This window comes from Anabrus simplex, chromosome 9, assembly GCF_040414725.1.
Source record: "Anabrus simplex isolate iqAnaSimp1 chromosome 9, ASM4041472v1, whole genome shotgun sequence".
Classification (NCBI taxonomy): domain Eukaryota; kingdom Metazoa; phylum Arthropoda; class Insecta; order Orthoptera; family Tettigoniidae; genus Anabrus; species Anabrus simplex.
Genome location: NC_090273.1, coordinates 144,339,162 through 144,354,340, shown reverse-complemented (window position 1 = coordinate 144,354,340; position 15,179 = coordinate 144,339,162). Strand labels below are relative to the sequence as shown.

Here is a 15,179-nt window from a genome sequence, read left to right as displayed (position 1 = left end):
GGACGAAGCAGAAAGCCGCACCATTTTACAGTATGTATATTTTGCCCTTATTAATTCATGTGATGTCTCTGTATTGCCCTTTCATTTATGCTCATACCTGACCAGGCCTGTATTTGACTTATTTTTTATTCCTATAGCCGTTATTTTATTTCTCTTTCCCCGTTTCCTTTTTCTTTTTCTTCTGCGATACTTGACTTATGGTGTGCGCATCTCGTGGCTTCCAACCATGGAGGTTTATAACTAATTTGCTCGGTCCCCTTGTCCGTTTTGATGCATGTTTTTTATTCCGTTCTGATGGGTCGTCTAATGAAAGGTATAATTAACTGGGAGAAAAAATATAAGTAAATGAACATCGACCGTGTAGGCGTTTTGGGAAAAAATTGGAAAATTTTCCGGCAATACCTGTTCCACATATCTTTACTATATGACGATCCATCACGAAAATATTCCTGCTGTTTATAAAAAATTTTACTAAGTGTCAGGTACAACGATTGCGTTATAACTCTGCCACTGATAGCCGTGGCCTTTCTAAGAATTTGAAGGCTCACATGTTTTGATGCCATTCTGCAGATTTGAGAAACGTTTTTGTAGAGGATAATAGAATGTCATTCTATCTTCACCATTTTCCGAGATCCAGTGACGTTACACATAGGCACTGTACGACCGGTCGCCGTGGCTAGCGATGTAGGCCTATGATAAAGAGGCGGTCGTTTATTGTCAACGAGTTTTGTGTGTGCGTCCGCGCGGGGGTTACTGCGGTAGTTGCCAGTGGTGTTCATTACTATCAGGCCGCGAATGCAAAACGACCCTTGATTTTTCACACGAGATTCTGAGGAAAAAACGTCGTCTTGTATTCGAAGAAATATGGTATCATTCCATGGGCTTCTGTGGCAAACATTTCAGTTTTCTTTTTCAAACGGCATCACCTAACCTAACCGTATATGCATCATGGAAACCTATTTGAAACGCATGTAGAGAAATGATAACCTCCTCGCTAAAACTTGACATGGGAATAGCTTTCCGAAATTTAACTAGACGCGAGAAAATATAAACTATCCTCTGAAATCAGTGATAGTACCCTGCCATATCTTGAGGTGTATCACTTTCTTACTTAATTTCAGTATACGGTATACCATTAAAATTAAAAGATCTTTTATTTCAGCCTTTATTATGAAAACATGTTCTCTTTCATTTTCCTTGCGGAAGAGTAGTCGGCGGGTATTACTAATCAATTCCGACATTGCCTTCGAATGTTGACGACAGAACTCGCTGGTGGGCATAGCGAGAAAAAGATACGGTACCGAAGATGATCGATCGCATGCAGTATAATGACTGGGTGCATAAATATCGGCAACGGAAAGAATCGAGCGCGCATAATCGCTCGTAATAACGGATGCGTCAGTGATAGGGTTCTCGCTGTAACCGAAGGATAATACACAGTTTAATATAGGAATTTCGAAGGGACGGACAAAAGTTATCGTTATAACGGGGTTCTCGTTATATGCCGTACTCGCTATAGCAGACTTCTACTGTATTTCTTTTTAACATTTTCCTTTCAATATCCTTCTTCACATGTTTCGTTGATTAATTTTCTCTCCTTAATTTACTTTTTCAATAACCTTGGGATTTGTGTGCTAATTTCCATTTGATTCATAGTAGCGTTAGTGCTTTGGTATCATTACTATTATCAAGGGACTGATCTCCAGTTCGAGGCTTATATGTTGTGGCCTTTCCCTGTCGCAATTGCCGGCCCTCATATTATTTAGTGTTCTCATTTCCTCATGTTTCCCGTGTTACTTCTCCATTGTCCCTTTTACCGGGATACTGGTGGGGGTATCAGCTCAACATACATTCATTGTAGATTCTTATGTCTTTCAGCATTCAGTCTACAAGCCCATGGGAACTACCCAGGTGCCTCCACAATCGTCTATTTTTAGTTAGCTCTGTGACTGTATTCTTCCACATGTTTTATCACTGAATCATAGTACCCATTGTTGCCTTGGTCTCCTACTTCTCCTACCCTCTGTGGCCAAATCCATTATTCTCCCAGGTAACCTATCTTCCTCTGTTTGCCCTACCTGACTCCACCAATAAAGCTGGTTTATGGTACAGATTCACCCATCATCTTCATATTCTAAAATTTAAACCTTGTCGCTGCAGCTAAGCTATCTTGAGCCAGTCTTCTCAACGAAACATAGGTTTTGCATTTCGTTCTCAGAAGCAGATTCTTCCTCAGGTGTTCTTACTTCATTGATGCCACAGAATATGGCCTGTAAGTTGTATTTCCTTGTTTCAATTTCAGTGACCCAGACTCTGTTTTGGTATTGCTCTTCACTTCAGTCCGACTCATCCTCTGCACTCTCCCTCCAGATCCACATTTCAACTCCCTCTAACCTTTTCTTTTCCTGTTCTCATAATGTCCAGCTTCCACAACCATACAGAAGCATGCTCCATATTAAGATCTTCTGAGTTTGAATGCTTTTATGTTTGTTGGCCAACAGATGCTCTTTGTCTTTGAAGGCTCTTTTTGCCATTGCTCTCCCGTGACTTCTGGTGGACTCTCGTTTTCATTCGTAATTAGGGTTCCAAGGTAGAAAATTGTTTCACACGTGCCAGTTTCAGTGTTTATTATACTGGAATTGCATAATGTTGTGCTGTTTCTTTTCTTTGCATTCATTTTTCCTTAAGTTTTTCTTAGTATGTTGAGTATTCTCTGTGTATCTTTGTCTGTTTCTGCCAGTGTGGCAATGTCATCAACGAATCTTATGGAATGTATTTGTTTACAAGGTTGAACAATGCACCAATGGGAAAGTTAATCAACAAGAATGACTTAATATTCCAAATTTTTATCCGATGAGCACTAATGAATGATATCAACAATATGTTTCCAACATTCATGCTTCAACCTTAAAACATAACCATGCTTCTTTCTAAAGGAATATTTAAACAGATTCAAACCCTAACATGATTGACTTTAACCAAGGTTCCGGTTTTGTAACAATTCTTACGACTTAGGCGACTATAACAGTTGAAGAAACCCCAACTCATGCTGTGATCAATCTCTAGTTAATACAATTGGAGAAACCCCAATTCACGCTGTGATCAATCCAATCTACAATTTGGATGTCTAGTCATTATAAAATAAATTAATTCATTGTTCATAAATTCTGGTAAAGTTAATGTACATATTGTAAACTATGTAAAAAGCATAAGACCATTGTATTTAGTATTAAGTTAAGTTTAAGTTCCAATGTTTATAGTTTTAATTCTTGACCTTAAGATTAGTATTAGGCTGAAGATGCCCATAACTAAGGCGAAACATGTCCCTAACTGGTGTTTATAATTCATGTAGAATTGAATCACTAACAAATATATTTGTATTGAATAGGTGGACACAATAATTTTAATCTTGAAAGAGTTTTACTTAAGTATTTGTTTACTATTAATTTTGGTCCCAGCTGTTTTCTCTTTCATGACTGTGATGGCTTCTTTTTAAAGAGAGAATGGACAGCCTGGTCTTACTCCTCTTCTTATTTTGCATTTTGCTTCATTCCATTGATTTCAAAATCAGTGTTCTGCATTCTCTATAAATTTAGTAAGAGGCATCTATCCTTCCAACTTATTCTTTCCTGTTCTCAAGTTTTCTATAGAATTTTAATGCTGGAATCACTTGCCTGGCACTTCTTCCTTACCGAAATACTAACTGCTCCTTATTGATAAAGTGTTCTAACTTTCGATTAATTACTGTATATTCTTGATGTTGAGCAAGGTTTTTGAACCATGGGACAAGAGGATAATCTGATTAGTCTGCAGCATTTCTCTTTTTCGGTAGTGCAACCGTTCTGCTTGTAATTAAGTCGGGAGGAACTATGCCTTTTTTATAGCAATCTGACACCAGTTGAAAAAGATGATGTTCCATATCACCTGAATACTTTAGAAGTTCAGCCTGGAATGTTGTCTGGACAGTGTGTTTTCTTTTCCCGGAGGTTATGTAGTGCTGCATTAACACAGAAGGTGTTTCTGCAGTATTCTATCTCGTGCTTTTCTTGATTGTAGGTGGTAGTATTCCTTACATCATTTCCATCGTATAAGTCTTCATTGTATTCTTTCCAGCGATCACAGACTTCTTCAAAGTTAAACAGGATAAGTAGGTCTGAGATATTGGAATATGCCTTTTCCACTTTGCCTCTGATCATGTCCTCTTCTATAATTTCACTTGTCTCCTTCAACCAGCTTTTCACTTCATAACTTTCTTTGTGATCTGATTTCTTTGTACCTTTTTGTATTCTCTACTTTCCTATTTTTGTTTCTTTCATCAATAAGGTTCATGATTTCATGAGTCATCCATGGCTTCCTCAGCTCAAACTGTCTCTTTCCCAGCACTTGTTCAGTAGCCCCAGTTATTCCATTCTTTATTTCTTCCCATTTTACACTGCTGTGAAGAGATTCTGCTACCTGATTAGTTTTCTTTTTGTATATCTGTTGTATATCAGTGTTCTTCAAACTCTGGGTGTTCCACTTCTGTTGGATTGATTTCATATTCTTCTTAAACTTAATGTGACGCTTGGCTCATACAAAATTGTGGTTGCTGTCCGCATCATAAAGAACATTGACTCAAAATCACCCCACAGCCAATTCAAACTTTCTACAGATACACACATCTCATTTGATTGAACATTTTGTACGAGATTCTAGAATTTTACCTCCGTGTGAAACTGTTTATTTTGCCATTCACTAAATATGGTCCTTAAATATATATAATCATCATCAACTGCAACTCATATCCGAGTAAACATGTTCTGAAGAAGTTTACATTTTCACACTCACAATGCTTTGTTAATATATTTGATGTGACTTAGTAGCCCAATCTTGGCATGAAACATATATCCACACAAATCACACGGAATGGTTGGAAAAGAAAAGAAGGGGCAGTGATTTTAGAAATGTGTGTGTTCTAGACTTTGTTCTAATTTAGCTAATTTGACCATCAAATACTATTTAGATTGTAAGAAACCAATGATTGCAGCACTGAACAACATTACATGACTTCTGGGAATGTCAACTATGCTTTTTTTGTTGCATGCTATTTGTTTTGGTACACATGTGCATTTTCTACTACCTGTTATTGAAAGTAATACAAATAAAGAAAATATTTGTAAAGATGTTTTGCATATTTTTCTTGATAGGTTACTGCAGGCAGCTTGGATGTGTCTTCAACAGCTTGGCACTTCGAAAACGTGAAGGAAATCCACAATCGCAGGTTTCAGCTACAAGATCGAGCTCTAGAGATCTTCCTCCTTAATGGCAAGACTTATCTTGTTGCTTTTCAAACATCCAAGGTGAGTTTTCTTACTACAAACATTACTGACTATATCTTGTTTTGCACATGCAGACATCTTAACAAGACACAATCTTGAAAAAATAGAGGTCTTTCATGTTTGCCCTAGTAAGTGTTTGTGTTCATCAGATGAATTTCGTTTCACAAATCAACATGAAAATGAGAATCTATGGTCTGCAAGATCAAGTTACAAGTTAAAAGAAAAAAATGTGATTTAAATTCTGCTCTCTGTAGTGTTATGAATGTGCATGCTTTGATTAAATAAAATTAACAGTTAATCAGCCAGTCGGTACTATTTATTTACATAAAAATATTTCAGAAATATTTTTTATGTATGGTTCATATTTGTGGGTTAATGTAGTCACGTCCTAGTTCGTGAACCATGGGCAATGGCTGAGTGGCCTAGTAAGTGGTCCTGAGAGTCGGGATACCAGTTGCTATGGAATGGGAGTGGGCATCTCGGACATATTCTGAGTCATGGCCCTCCTTGTGCTCAGGCGGCTAGGACTATACAATTCACCGGTGGTCCATAACCCGTTAGAGGAGAGATCCTCACTTGGACTATGTGCAAGTAGGGTAGCATCCTGCTTCATGAATTTACCAAGCTCAGAACATTTTAAGCAAGCCTCGGACTTATGGGAGTAATGGAGTCCCACTCCCATTTGACAGGCGAGGGACTCCTTGGAAACAACTTGGTAAACGAAATGGAATTCGATGGGGAGCTATCAATATTAATGGAGCTTATGGAAGAAAGAAGGTAGAACTGGCTGAGTCAGCAAAGAAGGTGCATCTGGATGTGCTAGGAGTAAGTGATATTCGGGTAAGGGGAGATAACGAGGAAGAGATAGGAGATAATAAAGTGTACTTGACGGGTGTTAGAAAGGGAAGGGCTTTTTATCAGGAATACCATTGCACGCAACATAGTTTCTGTTAGACATGTAAATGAGCGAATGATGTGGGTAGATTTGTCAGTTATAGGAATTAAGACTAGAATTGTGTACTTGTATTCACCATGTGTGAGTGCAGATGAGGATGAAGTTGACAAGTTTTATGAAGCATTGAGTGACATCGTCGTCAGGGTCAACAGCAAGGATAGAATAGTGCTAATGGGTGATTTCAATGCGAGAGTTGGTAATAGAACTGAAGGATACGAAAGGGTGATTGGTAAATGTGGGGAAGATATGGAAGCTAATGGGAATGGGAAGCGTTTGCTGGACTTCTGTGCTAGTATGGGTTTAGCTCTTACGAATACATTCTTCAAGCATAAGGCTATTCACCACTACACACGGAAGGCTAGGGGTACCAGATCCATAATAGACTATATATCTTAACAGACTTTGAATTCAGGAAATCTGTTAGGAATATAAGAGTTTTTCGTGGATTTTTCGATGATGCAGACCACTATCTGATCTGTAGTGAACTAAGTATCTCTATGCCTAGGGTAGAGAAAGTGAAATCTGTCTGCAAACATATAAGGGTAGAAAATCTCCAGGACGAAGAAATTAGACAGAAGTACATGGATATGATTAGTAAGAAGTTTCGAGCAGTAGACAGTAAGCAGGTTCAGGATATAGAAAGTGAATGGGTGGCATACAGGGATGCTGTAGTAGAAACAGCAAGGGAATGCCTAGGAACAACTGTGTGTAAAGGTGGGAAAAGGCGAACATCTTGGTGGAATGATGAAATGAGAGCAGCCTGTAAACGTAAAAAGGATTATCAGAAATGGCTCCAAACAAGGGCCGAGGCTGCCAGGGATTTGTACGTAGATAAAAGAAACAGAGCAAAACAAATAGTTGTTGAATCCAAAAAGAAGTCATGGGAAGGTTTTAGTAATAACCTGGAAAGGCTAGGTCAAGCAGCAAGGAAACCTTTCTGGACAGTAATAAAGAATCTTAGGAAGGGAGGGAAAAAGGAAATGAACAGTGTTTTGAGTAATTCAGGTGAACTCATAATAGATCCCAGGGAATCACTGGAGAGGTGGAGGGAATATTTTGAACATCTTCTCAATGTAAAAGGAAATCATCCTGGTGGTGTTTCAAACAGCCAAGCTCATGGGGAGGAGGAAAATGATGTTGATGAAATTATGCTTGAGGAAGTGGAAAGGATGGTAAATAAACTCCATTGTCATAAGGCAGCAGGAATAGATGAAATTAGACCAGAAATGGTGAAGTATAGTGGGAAGGCAGGGATGAAATGGCATCATAGAGTAGTAAAATTAGCATGGAGTGTTGGTAAGGTATCTTCAGATTGGACAAAAGCAGTAACTGCACCTATCTATAAGCAAGGGAACAGGAAGGATTGCAACAACTATTGAGGTATCTCATTTATTAGTATACCAGGCAAGTATTCACTGGCATCTTGGAAGGGAGGGTGCGATCAGTTATTGAGAGGTAGTTGGATGAAAACCAGTGTGGTTTCAGACCACAGAGAGGCTGTCAGGATCAGATTTTCAGTATGCGCCAGGTAATTGAAAAATACTACGAGAGGAATAGGCAGTTGTGTTTATGTTTCGTAGATCTAGATAAAGCATATGACAGGGTACCGAGGAAAAAGATGTTCACTATACTGGGGGACTATGGAATTAAAGGTAGATTATTAAAATCAATCAAAGGCATTTATGTTGACAATTGGCCTTCAGTGAGAATTGATGGTAGAATGAGTTCTTGGTTCAGGGTACTTACAGGGGTTAGACAAGGCTGTAATCTTTCACCTTTGCTGTTCATAGTTTACATGGATCATCTGCTGAATGGTATAAAATGGCAGGGAGGGATTCAGTTAGGTGGAAATGTAGTAATTAGTTTGGCCTATGCTGACGACTTGGTCTTAATGGCAGATTGTGCCGAAAGCCTGCAGTCTAATATCTTGGAACTTGAAAATAGGTGCAATGAGTATGGTATGAAAATTAGCCTCTCGAAGACTAAATTGATGTCAGTAGGTAAGAAATTCAACAGAATTGAATGTCAGATTGGTTATACAAAGCTAGAACAGGTCGATAATTTCTAGTATTTAGGTTGTGTGTTCTCCCAGGATGGTAATATAGTAAGTGAGATTGAATCAAGGTGTAGTAAAGCTAATGCAGTGAGCTCGCAGCTGCGATCAACAGTATTCTGTAAGAAGGAAGTCGGCTCCCAGACAAAACTATCTTTACATCGGTCTGTTTTCAGACCATCTTTGCTTTACGGGAGTGAAAGCTGGGTGGACTAAGGATATCTTATTCATAACTTAGAAGTAACAGACATGAAAGTAGTGAGAATGATTGCTGGTACAAACAGGTGGGAACAATGGCAGGAGGGTACTCGGAATGAGGAGATAAAGGCTGATTTAGGAATGAACTTGATAGATGAAGCTGTACGCATAAACCGGCTTCGGTGGTGGGTTCATGTAAGGCGAATGGAGGAGGATAGGTTACCTAGCAGTATAATGGACTCGGCTATGGACGGTAAGAGAAGTAGAGGGAGACCAAGACGACGATGGTTAGACTCGGTTTCTAATGATTTGAAGATAAGAGGTATAGAACGAAATGAGGCCACAACACTAGTTGCGAATCGAGGATTGTGGCGACGTTTAGTAAATTCACAGAGGCTTGCAGACTGAACGCTGAAAGGCATAACAATCTATAATGATAATGTATGTATGTATGTATGTATGTATGTATGTATGTTATTTTTATGTGAAATAAAATTTCATATGCAGATTACAGTATTCAAGTTCGGAATTTCTATCGTGGTTACAGTCTTTTATCTATAAGCAAAAGGAATATTTATTTCCATAAAAATCCGTTTCCTATAATTAATCACCATAACTTTCAAGGTGACTAAGAATTACACAGCAGAAAATCAATCAATCAATACTGATCTGCATTTAGGGCAGTCGCCCAGGTGGCAGATTCCCTATCTGTTGCTTTCCTAGCCTTTTCTGAAATGATTTCAAAGAAATTGGAAGTTTATTGAACATCTCCCTTGGTAAGTTATTCCAATCCCTAACTCCCCTTCCTATAAATGAATATTTTCCCCAGTTTGTCCTCTTGAATTCCAACTTTATCTTCATATTGTGATCTTTCCTACTTTTATAAACGCCATTCAAACCTATTCGTCTACTAATGTCATTCCACGCCATCTCTCCGCTGACAGCTCGAAACATACCACTTACAAGTAACTATTCTCATTTTGGTTCCGTATTGAAGTTGACGTATGTCTCAAGTATTATTACAATATTATAAGTCCACCTGTTCAATACAATACAATATGATCCACTATTTCATATGGTCAAATGTTTTTTATACATAATACATAAAAGTCAAAGGTACATGTTTCACCCTCCTTACGGGCATCATCAGCCTATATCAATCTTAAAAAATAATACATATAATTATATATAATAATATATATATTATAATATATATTATATATATATATATATATTATATATTATATATTATATAATATATATTATATAATAATTATAGGTTAAAATGTTGAAAATGGTTTCGTAAAACATTATACAATAACATCTAAAACAACGATAATGCACCAAAGTATGTTAAAAGAGAGTGAAATTAACAGTTTGAAGATTAAAACGTGATTAAACATGAAATTTTGAGAGTCTAAAACTAAAATGGATCCATATTTTTATAATATCATTAAGACTGTGAAGGCCTTGAGTATAAAAACAATCATCAAAGGGGGATGTTTCTTCAATTCCCAAGTTGAATCCAAGGTGGTAAAATCACTTTCAGTTATTTAAAACGGAAGTGTGAATGTAATAAACAAGTTTAAAATGTATATGATAGGGATATCTGAAAGTCAAGAAGAAAATGGAACTTCTGTAGAGGCGATGCTTGTGATAAAACGTATGTCAAAGCTAGCGGAGTTCGGAAATTATGGTAGTCGAATTAACAGTCAAGCTAGCGTTGCTGTAACAACCTGACGTACTTAATACGCTCCGTACGAAAAATCCTGAACATTTCTTCCAACAAATGTTTCAACGGAATTATATATCAACTTGACTATCTTTTAGGTCCATTCGACTACCATAATTTCCGAACTCCGCTAGCTTTGACATACGTTTTATCACAAGCATCGCCTCTACAGAAGTTCCATTTTCTTCTTGACTTTCAGATATCCCTATCATATACATTTTAAACTTGTTTATTACATTCACACTTCCGTTTTAAATAACTGAAAGTGATTTTACCACCTTGGATTCAACTTGGGAATTGAAGAAACATCCCCCTTTGATGATTGTTTTTATACTCAAGGCCTTCACAGTCTTAATGATATTATAAAAATATGGATCCATTTTAGTTTTAGACTCTCAAAATTTCATGTTTAATCACGTTTTAATCTTCAAACTGTTAATTTCACTCTCTTTTAACATACTTTGGTGCATTATCGTTGTTTTAGATGTTATTGTATAATGTTTTACTCGTCGCCATAAGACCTATCTGTGTCGGTGCGACGTAAAGCCCCTAGCAAAAAAAAAAAAAAAAAAAAAAAAATAATGTTTTACGAAACCATTTTCAACATTTTAACCTATAATTTATAAGTATATGTATTATTTTTTAAGATTGATATAGGCTGATGATGCCCGTAAGGAGGGTGAAACATGTACCTTTGACTTTCATGTATTATGTATAAAAAACATTTGACCATATGAAATAGTGGATCATATTGTATTGTATTGAACAGGTGGACTTATAATATTGTAATAATACTTGAGACATACATACCACTTAGTCGAGCAGCTCTTCTTCTTTCTCTCAATTCTTCCCAACCCAAACATCGCAACATTTTTGTAACGCTACTCTTTTGTCGGAAATCACCCAGAACAAATCGAGCTGCTTTTCTTTGGATTTTTTCCAGTTCTTGAATCAGGTAATCCTGGTGAGGGTCCCATACACTGGAACCATACTCTAGTTGGGGTCTTACCAGAGAGTTATATGCACTCTCCTTTACATCCTTACTACAACCCCTAAACACCCTCATAACCATGTGCAGAGATCGGTACCCTTTATTTACAATCCCATTTATGTGATTACCCCAGTGAAGATCTTTCCTTATATTAACACCTAGATACTTACAATGATCCCCAAAAGGAACTGTAGTTTTTAGGCTATTAGGCAGGGAACAAAGGCTTAGGTTTTGCCATTTATACATGCAGAGACCAAAATAGGTTTAAAAAATGTTGAATGCATAACCAAAACTTAATACTTAATTGGAACACCATACATGCGCTGAAAAAGAAACTTCCAGATCCATACTGACATGAAGAAATCTAAACGATACATAGTTTGTTTGTTTTATACTAAAAATAGAATTTGAAATAGTACCTTTTACTGGGTATCTATGGAGGTTACCATACCACACTGATAATAACAAAATAACTCACTGAAGTATAACATCATTAGAGATATTTCACAGAGAGTAACAATTTCCAGAATATTAACGTAGATACAAAACTGGGCTAGTGCTCCATTCGAGCACCATAAAATTTCAAGGAAATATGCACCATAAAATTGCAAGGGAATATAAATGAATTCATTAATGCCCAGATTGAAAAAACTTCACACCATTTTGGCATTGCTTCCTGACTCTTCAGTATCATTGATGGTTATGAATTTCATGTTTTTGGTCCGTATTGAACAATATATAAGTAATAATAATAATAATAACTTAAATGTTTCCACCTTTTCAATACAATATATTCACAAAATTACAAAATTATACGGTACTAGTTTCGACCCATCTAGGGGTCATCATCAGCCGTATTGGAGCAAAGATCATTTGTGGCGAAATCCTAAGACAATATTATTTTAAAGAATAACAAGTGAAATGAGATGTTATGGTAATAGTTAATAATACAAGGAATATACATAATCAGAGGTTTTTAACAAAGAATAAAGTATAAATGGGGTGTTGTAAAAATTATAATCATGGAAATCAGTAAGTTCTTGTATTGAAATGAAATATGGCTTAGGAAGAGGGCTTAAGGTGGGGCTGAAGGGTGCGGGAGAAAGTGTAATTGTCTTGGAAAAGTACTTTTGATTAAATTTAGGATTGAGTTTAGGTTGGCTGCATTATTGTTTCTGAGGAAAGTGATAAATAGATCGAAGAGTATGTTGGGTTTCTCAGAGATTTCATTGAGATTGTGACTGGCATTAAAGTATTGGTCTAGGTGTATGTAGTAATTTTCCATTATGTTCAGTAAAGGGCCCTTGTTTGCTAATACGAGGATGTCCATGTCTTGTTCAATATTGGTGAAATTATGGTTATAATCTTGCATGTGTTGGCCGATGGCTGAAAACTTGTTGTATTTTATTGCGTTAGTGTGCTCGTGGTATCTGATAATGAAGTTTCTCCCGGTTTGCCCGATGTAGAAAAACTAAACAAGTTCAATTTGCAACCGGATCACTCCATCCACTCTTTCGATATTGTACACATGTACCCAAGCATACAAGTATCAAAATTAATTCCGATAATTATAAACAAAACAAAAACAGCCACTTAAGCAAACTAGAGATACAAGACTTTATCACAATATTAAAACTTATCATCGACAATAACTTCTTCACTTTTGACAATGTCATATATCAACAAAATGGTTTGGCAATGGGGTCACCGGCCTCAGGTATCTTAGCAGAAATATACCTGGACTTCCTCGAATACACCAAAATTGACAACGAATTCGAAAACATTCTCTTTTGGGCCAGATATGTCGACGATGTCTTTGTAATCATGAATGAGAAATCAATTAACGCACCCACCACCCTCTTAAGACTCAACAATATTGATCCTCATATCAAATTCACACTAGAATCCGAATCAAATCAAAAAATCAACTTTCTAGATTTAACCATCACTAGAAACTCAGATTCTTTCAGTTATAAAATTTTCAGAAAACCCACTCAAACAGCCTCCACCATTCGCCAAGATTCAGTGCACCCCCAGTCCCACAAACGAGCCACATACAACAGCCTAGTTCACCGAGCCTTCAGCATACCTATGTCCAATAAAGATCTAAAAAACGAACTCAACACAATCCGCGGAATCGCAAAATTCAACGGCTTCAGCAATCATTTTATAGAAAGGATAATCAATAAACACAAACATCGCCCAAAAACTACCCTCAAAAAAGAAATAACCAAACCTCTAACATTTTCCACCTTCACGTTCAACAATGATATCTACAAGTTAACCAACATCTTTAAGAAACAAGGCGTTAAAATAGCCTTCAAAACCAACAATAAGAACATGAATGTTTTATACAATACTTCACACATCAACAAGACCAGCAGTTTTTTAAAATCAGGAGTTTATAGGATCAAATGTACCACCTGTAAAAAAACCTACATCGGGCAAACCGGGAGAAACTTCATTATCAGATACCACGAGCACACTAACGCAATAAAATACAACAAGTTTTCAGCCATCGGCCAACACATGCAAGATTATAACCATAATTTCACCAATATTGAACAAGACATGGACATCCTCGTATTAGCAAACAAGGGCCCTTTACTGAACATAATGGAAAATTACTACATACACCTAGACCAATACTTTAATGCCAGTCACAATCTCAATGAAATCTCTGAGAAACCCAACATACTCTTCGATCTATTTATCACTTTCCTCAGAAACAATAATGCAGCCAACCTAAACTCAATCCTAAATTTAATCAAAAGTACTTTTCCAAGACAATTACACTTTCTCCCGCACCCTTCAGCCCCACCTTAAGCCCTCTTCCTAAGCCATATTTCATTTCAATACAAGAACTTACTGATTTCCATGATTATAATTTTTACAACACCCCATTTATACTTTATTCTTTGTTAAAAACCTCTGATTATGTATATTCCTTGTATTATTAACTATTACCATAACATCTCATTTCACTTGTTATTCTTTAAAATAATATTGTCTTAGGATTTCGCCACAAATGATCTTTGCTCCAATACGGCTGATGATGACCCCTAGATGGGTCGAAACTAGTACCGTATAATTTTGTAATTTTGTGAATATATTGTATTGAAAAGGTGGAAACATTTAAGTTATTATTATTATTATTACTTCTTCAGTATCATCCACGATCACAAACAGCACACAGATTATGAGGCTACTTGAGTTAGTGGAGCCTCCAGATCAAGTTTCCATTCATTATTTAATGTCCAATTACTATACTTATTCAGATTTCCAGATACTGAAGTGAAGTAGAATATGTCATTCACTCCTTAAATTAGTGTAAGTGCGGCCAGTATCCAGTATTCGGGAGGTAGTGGGTTCAAACACTGTCAGCAGCCCTGAAGATGGTTTTCTATGGTTTCCCATTTTCACCAGGCTATACCTTAATTGAGGCTGCTCCCTTCCCACTCCTAGCCCTTTCCTGTCCCATCGTCACCATAAGACCTATCTGCTTCAGTGTGACGTAAAGCAACTTGTAAAAAAAAAAAAATTAGCATAAATGTTGTTGCCTCTTCAGATGAGTAGTTTCAAAGGAAAAATTATGTTTTGTTACATCACAGTTTCTTGACTGATGTGTCATGTGCAGTAATTACCTAGTGCATGTACGTGGACAGGAGATGGACAATACTTGAGTTGCAAGCCAAAATAGACATTGAAAAACAAACCATCAGAATTTTACAGGAAGATCATTATCTGCATAAAATTGCATCACGATACGTGCCTTGTGCACTCACTGATGGGGGCCGATGACCTTCGATGTTAGGCCCCTTAAAACAACAAGCATCACTCACTGATGTGCAAAAGTGGACACAGTATGCCTATGCAGGAAGGTGAGCAAATGCTAGAGAGAACAGTGACCCTGGATGAATTTTGGTCCAGAG

At 36.9% G+C, this 15,179-nt stretch overlaps 1 protein-coding gene across 1 annotated transcript in view; it reads left to right on the top strand.

The window, feature by feature from the left end:
• mv (lysosomal-trafficking regulator mauve) overlaps nt 1-15,179 on the top strand; it is a 546,555-nt gene that overhangs the window by 403,162 nt on the left and 128,214 nt on the right. Inside the window, exon 32 of the mRNA XM_068229176.1 lies at nt 5,187-5,339. Within this exon, the coding sequence (XP_068085277.1) occupies nt 5,187-5,339 (153 nt within the window). The remainder of the gene's footprint in view (nt 1-5,186; nt 5,340-15,179) is intronic.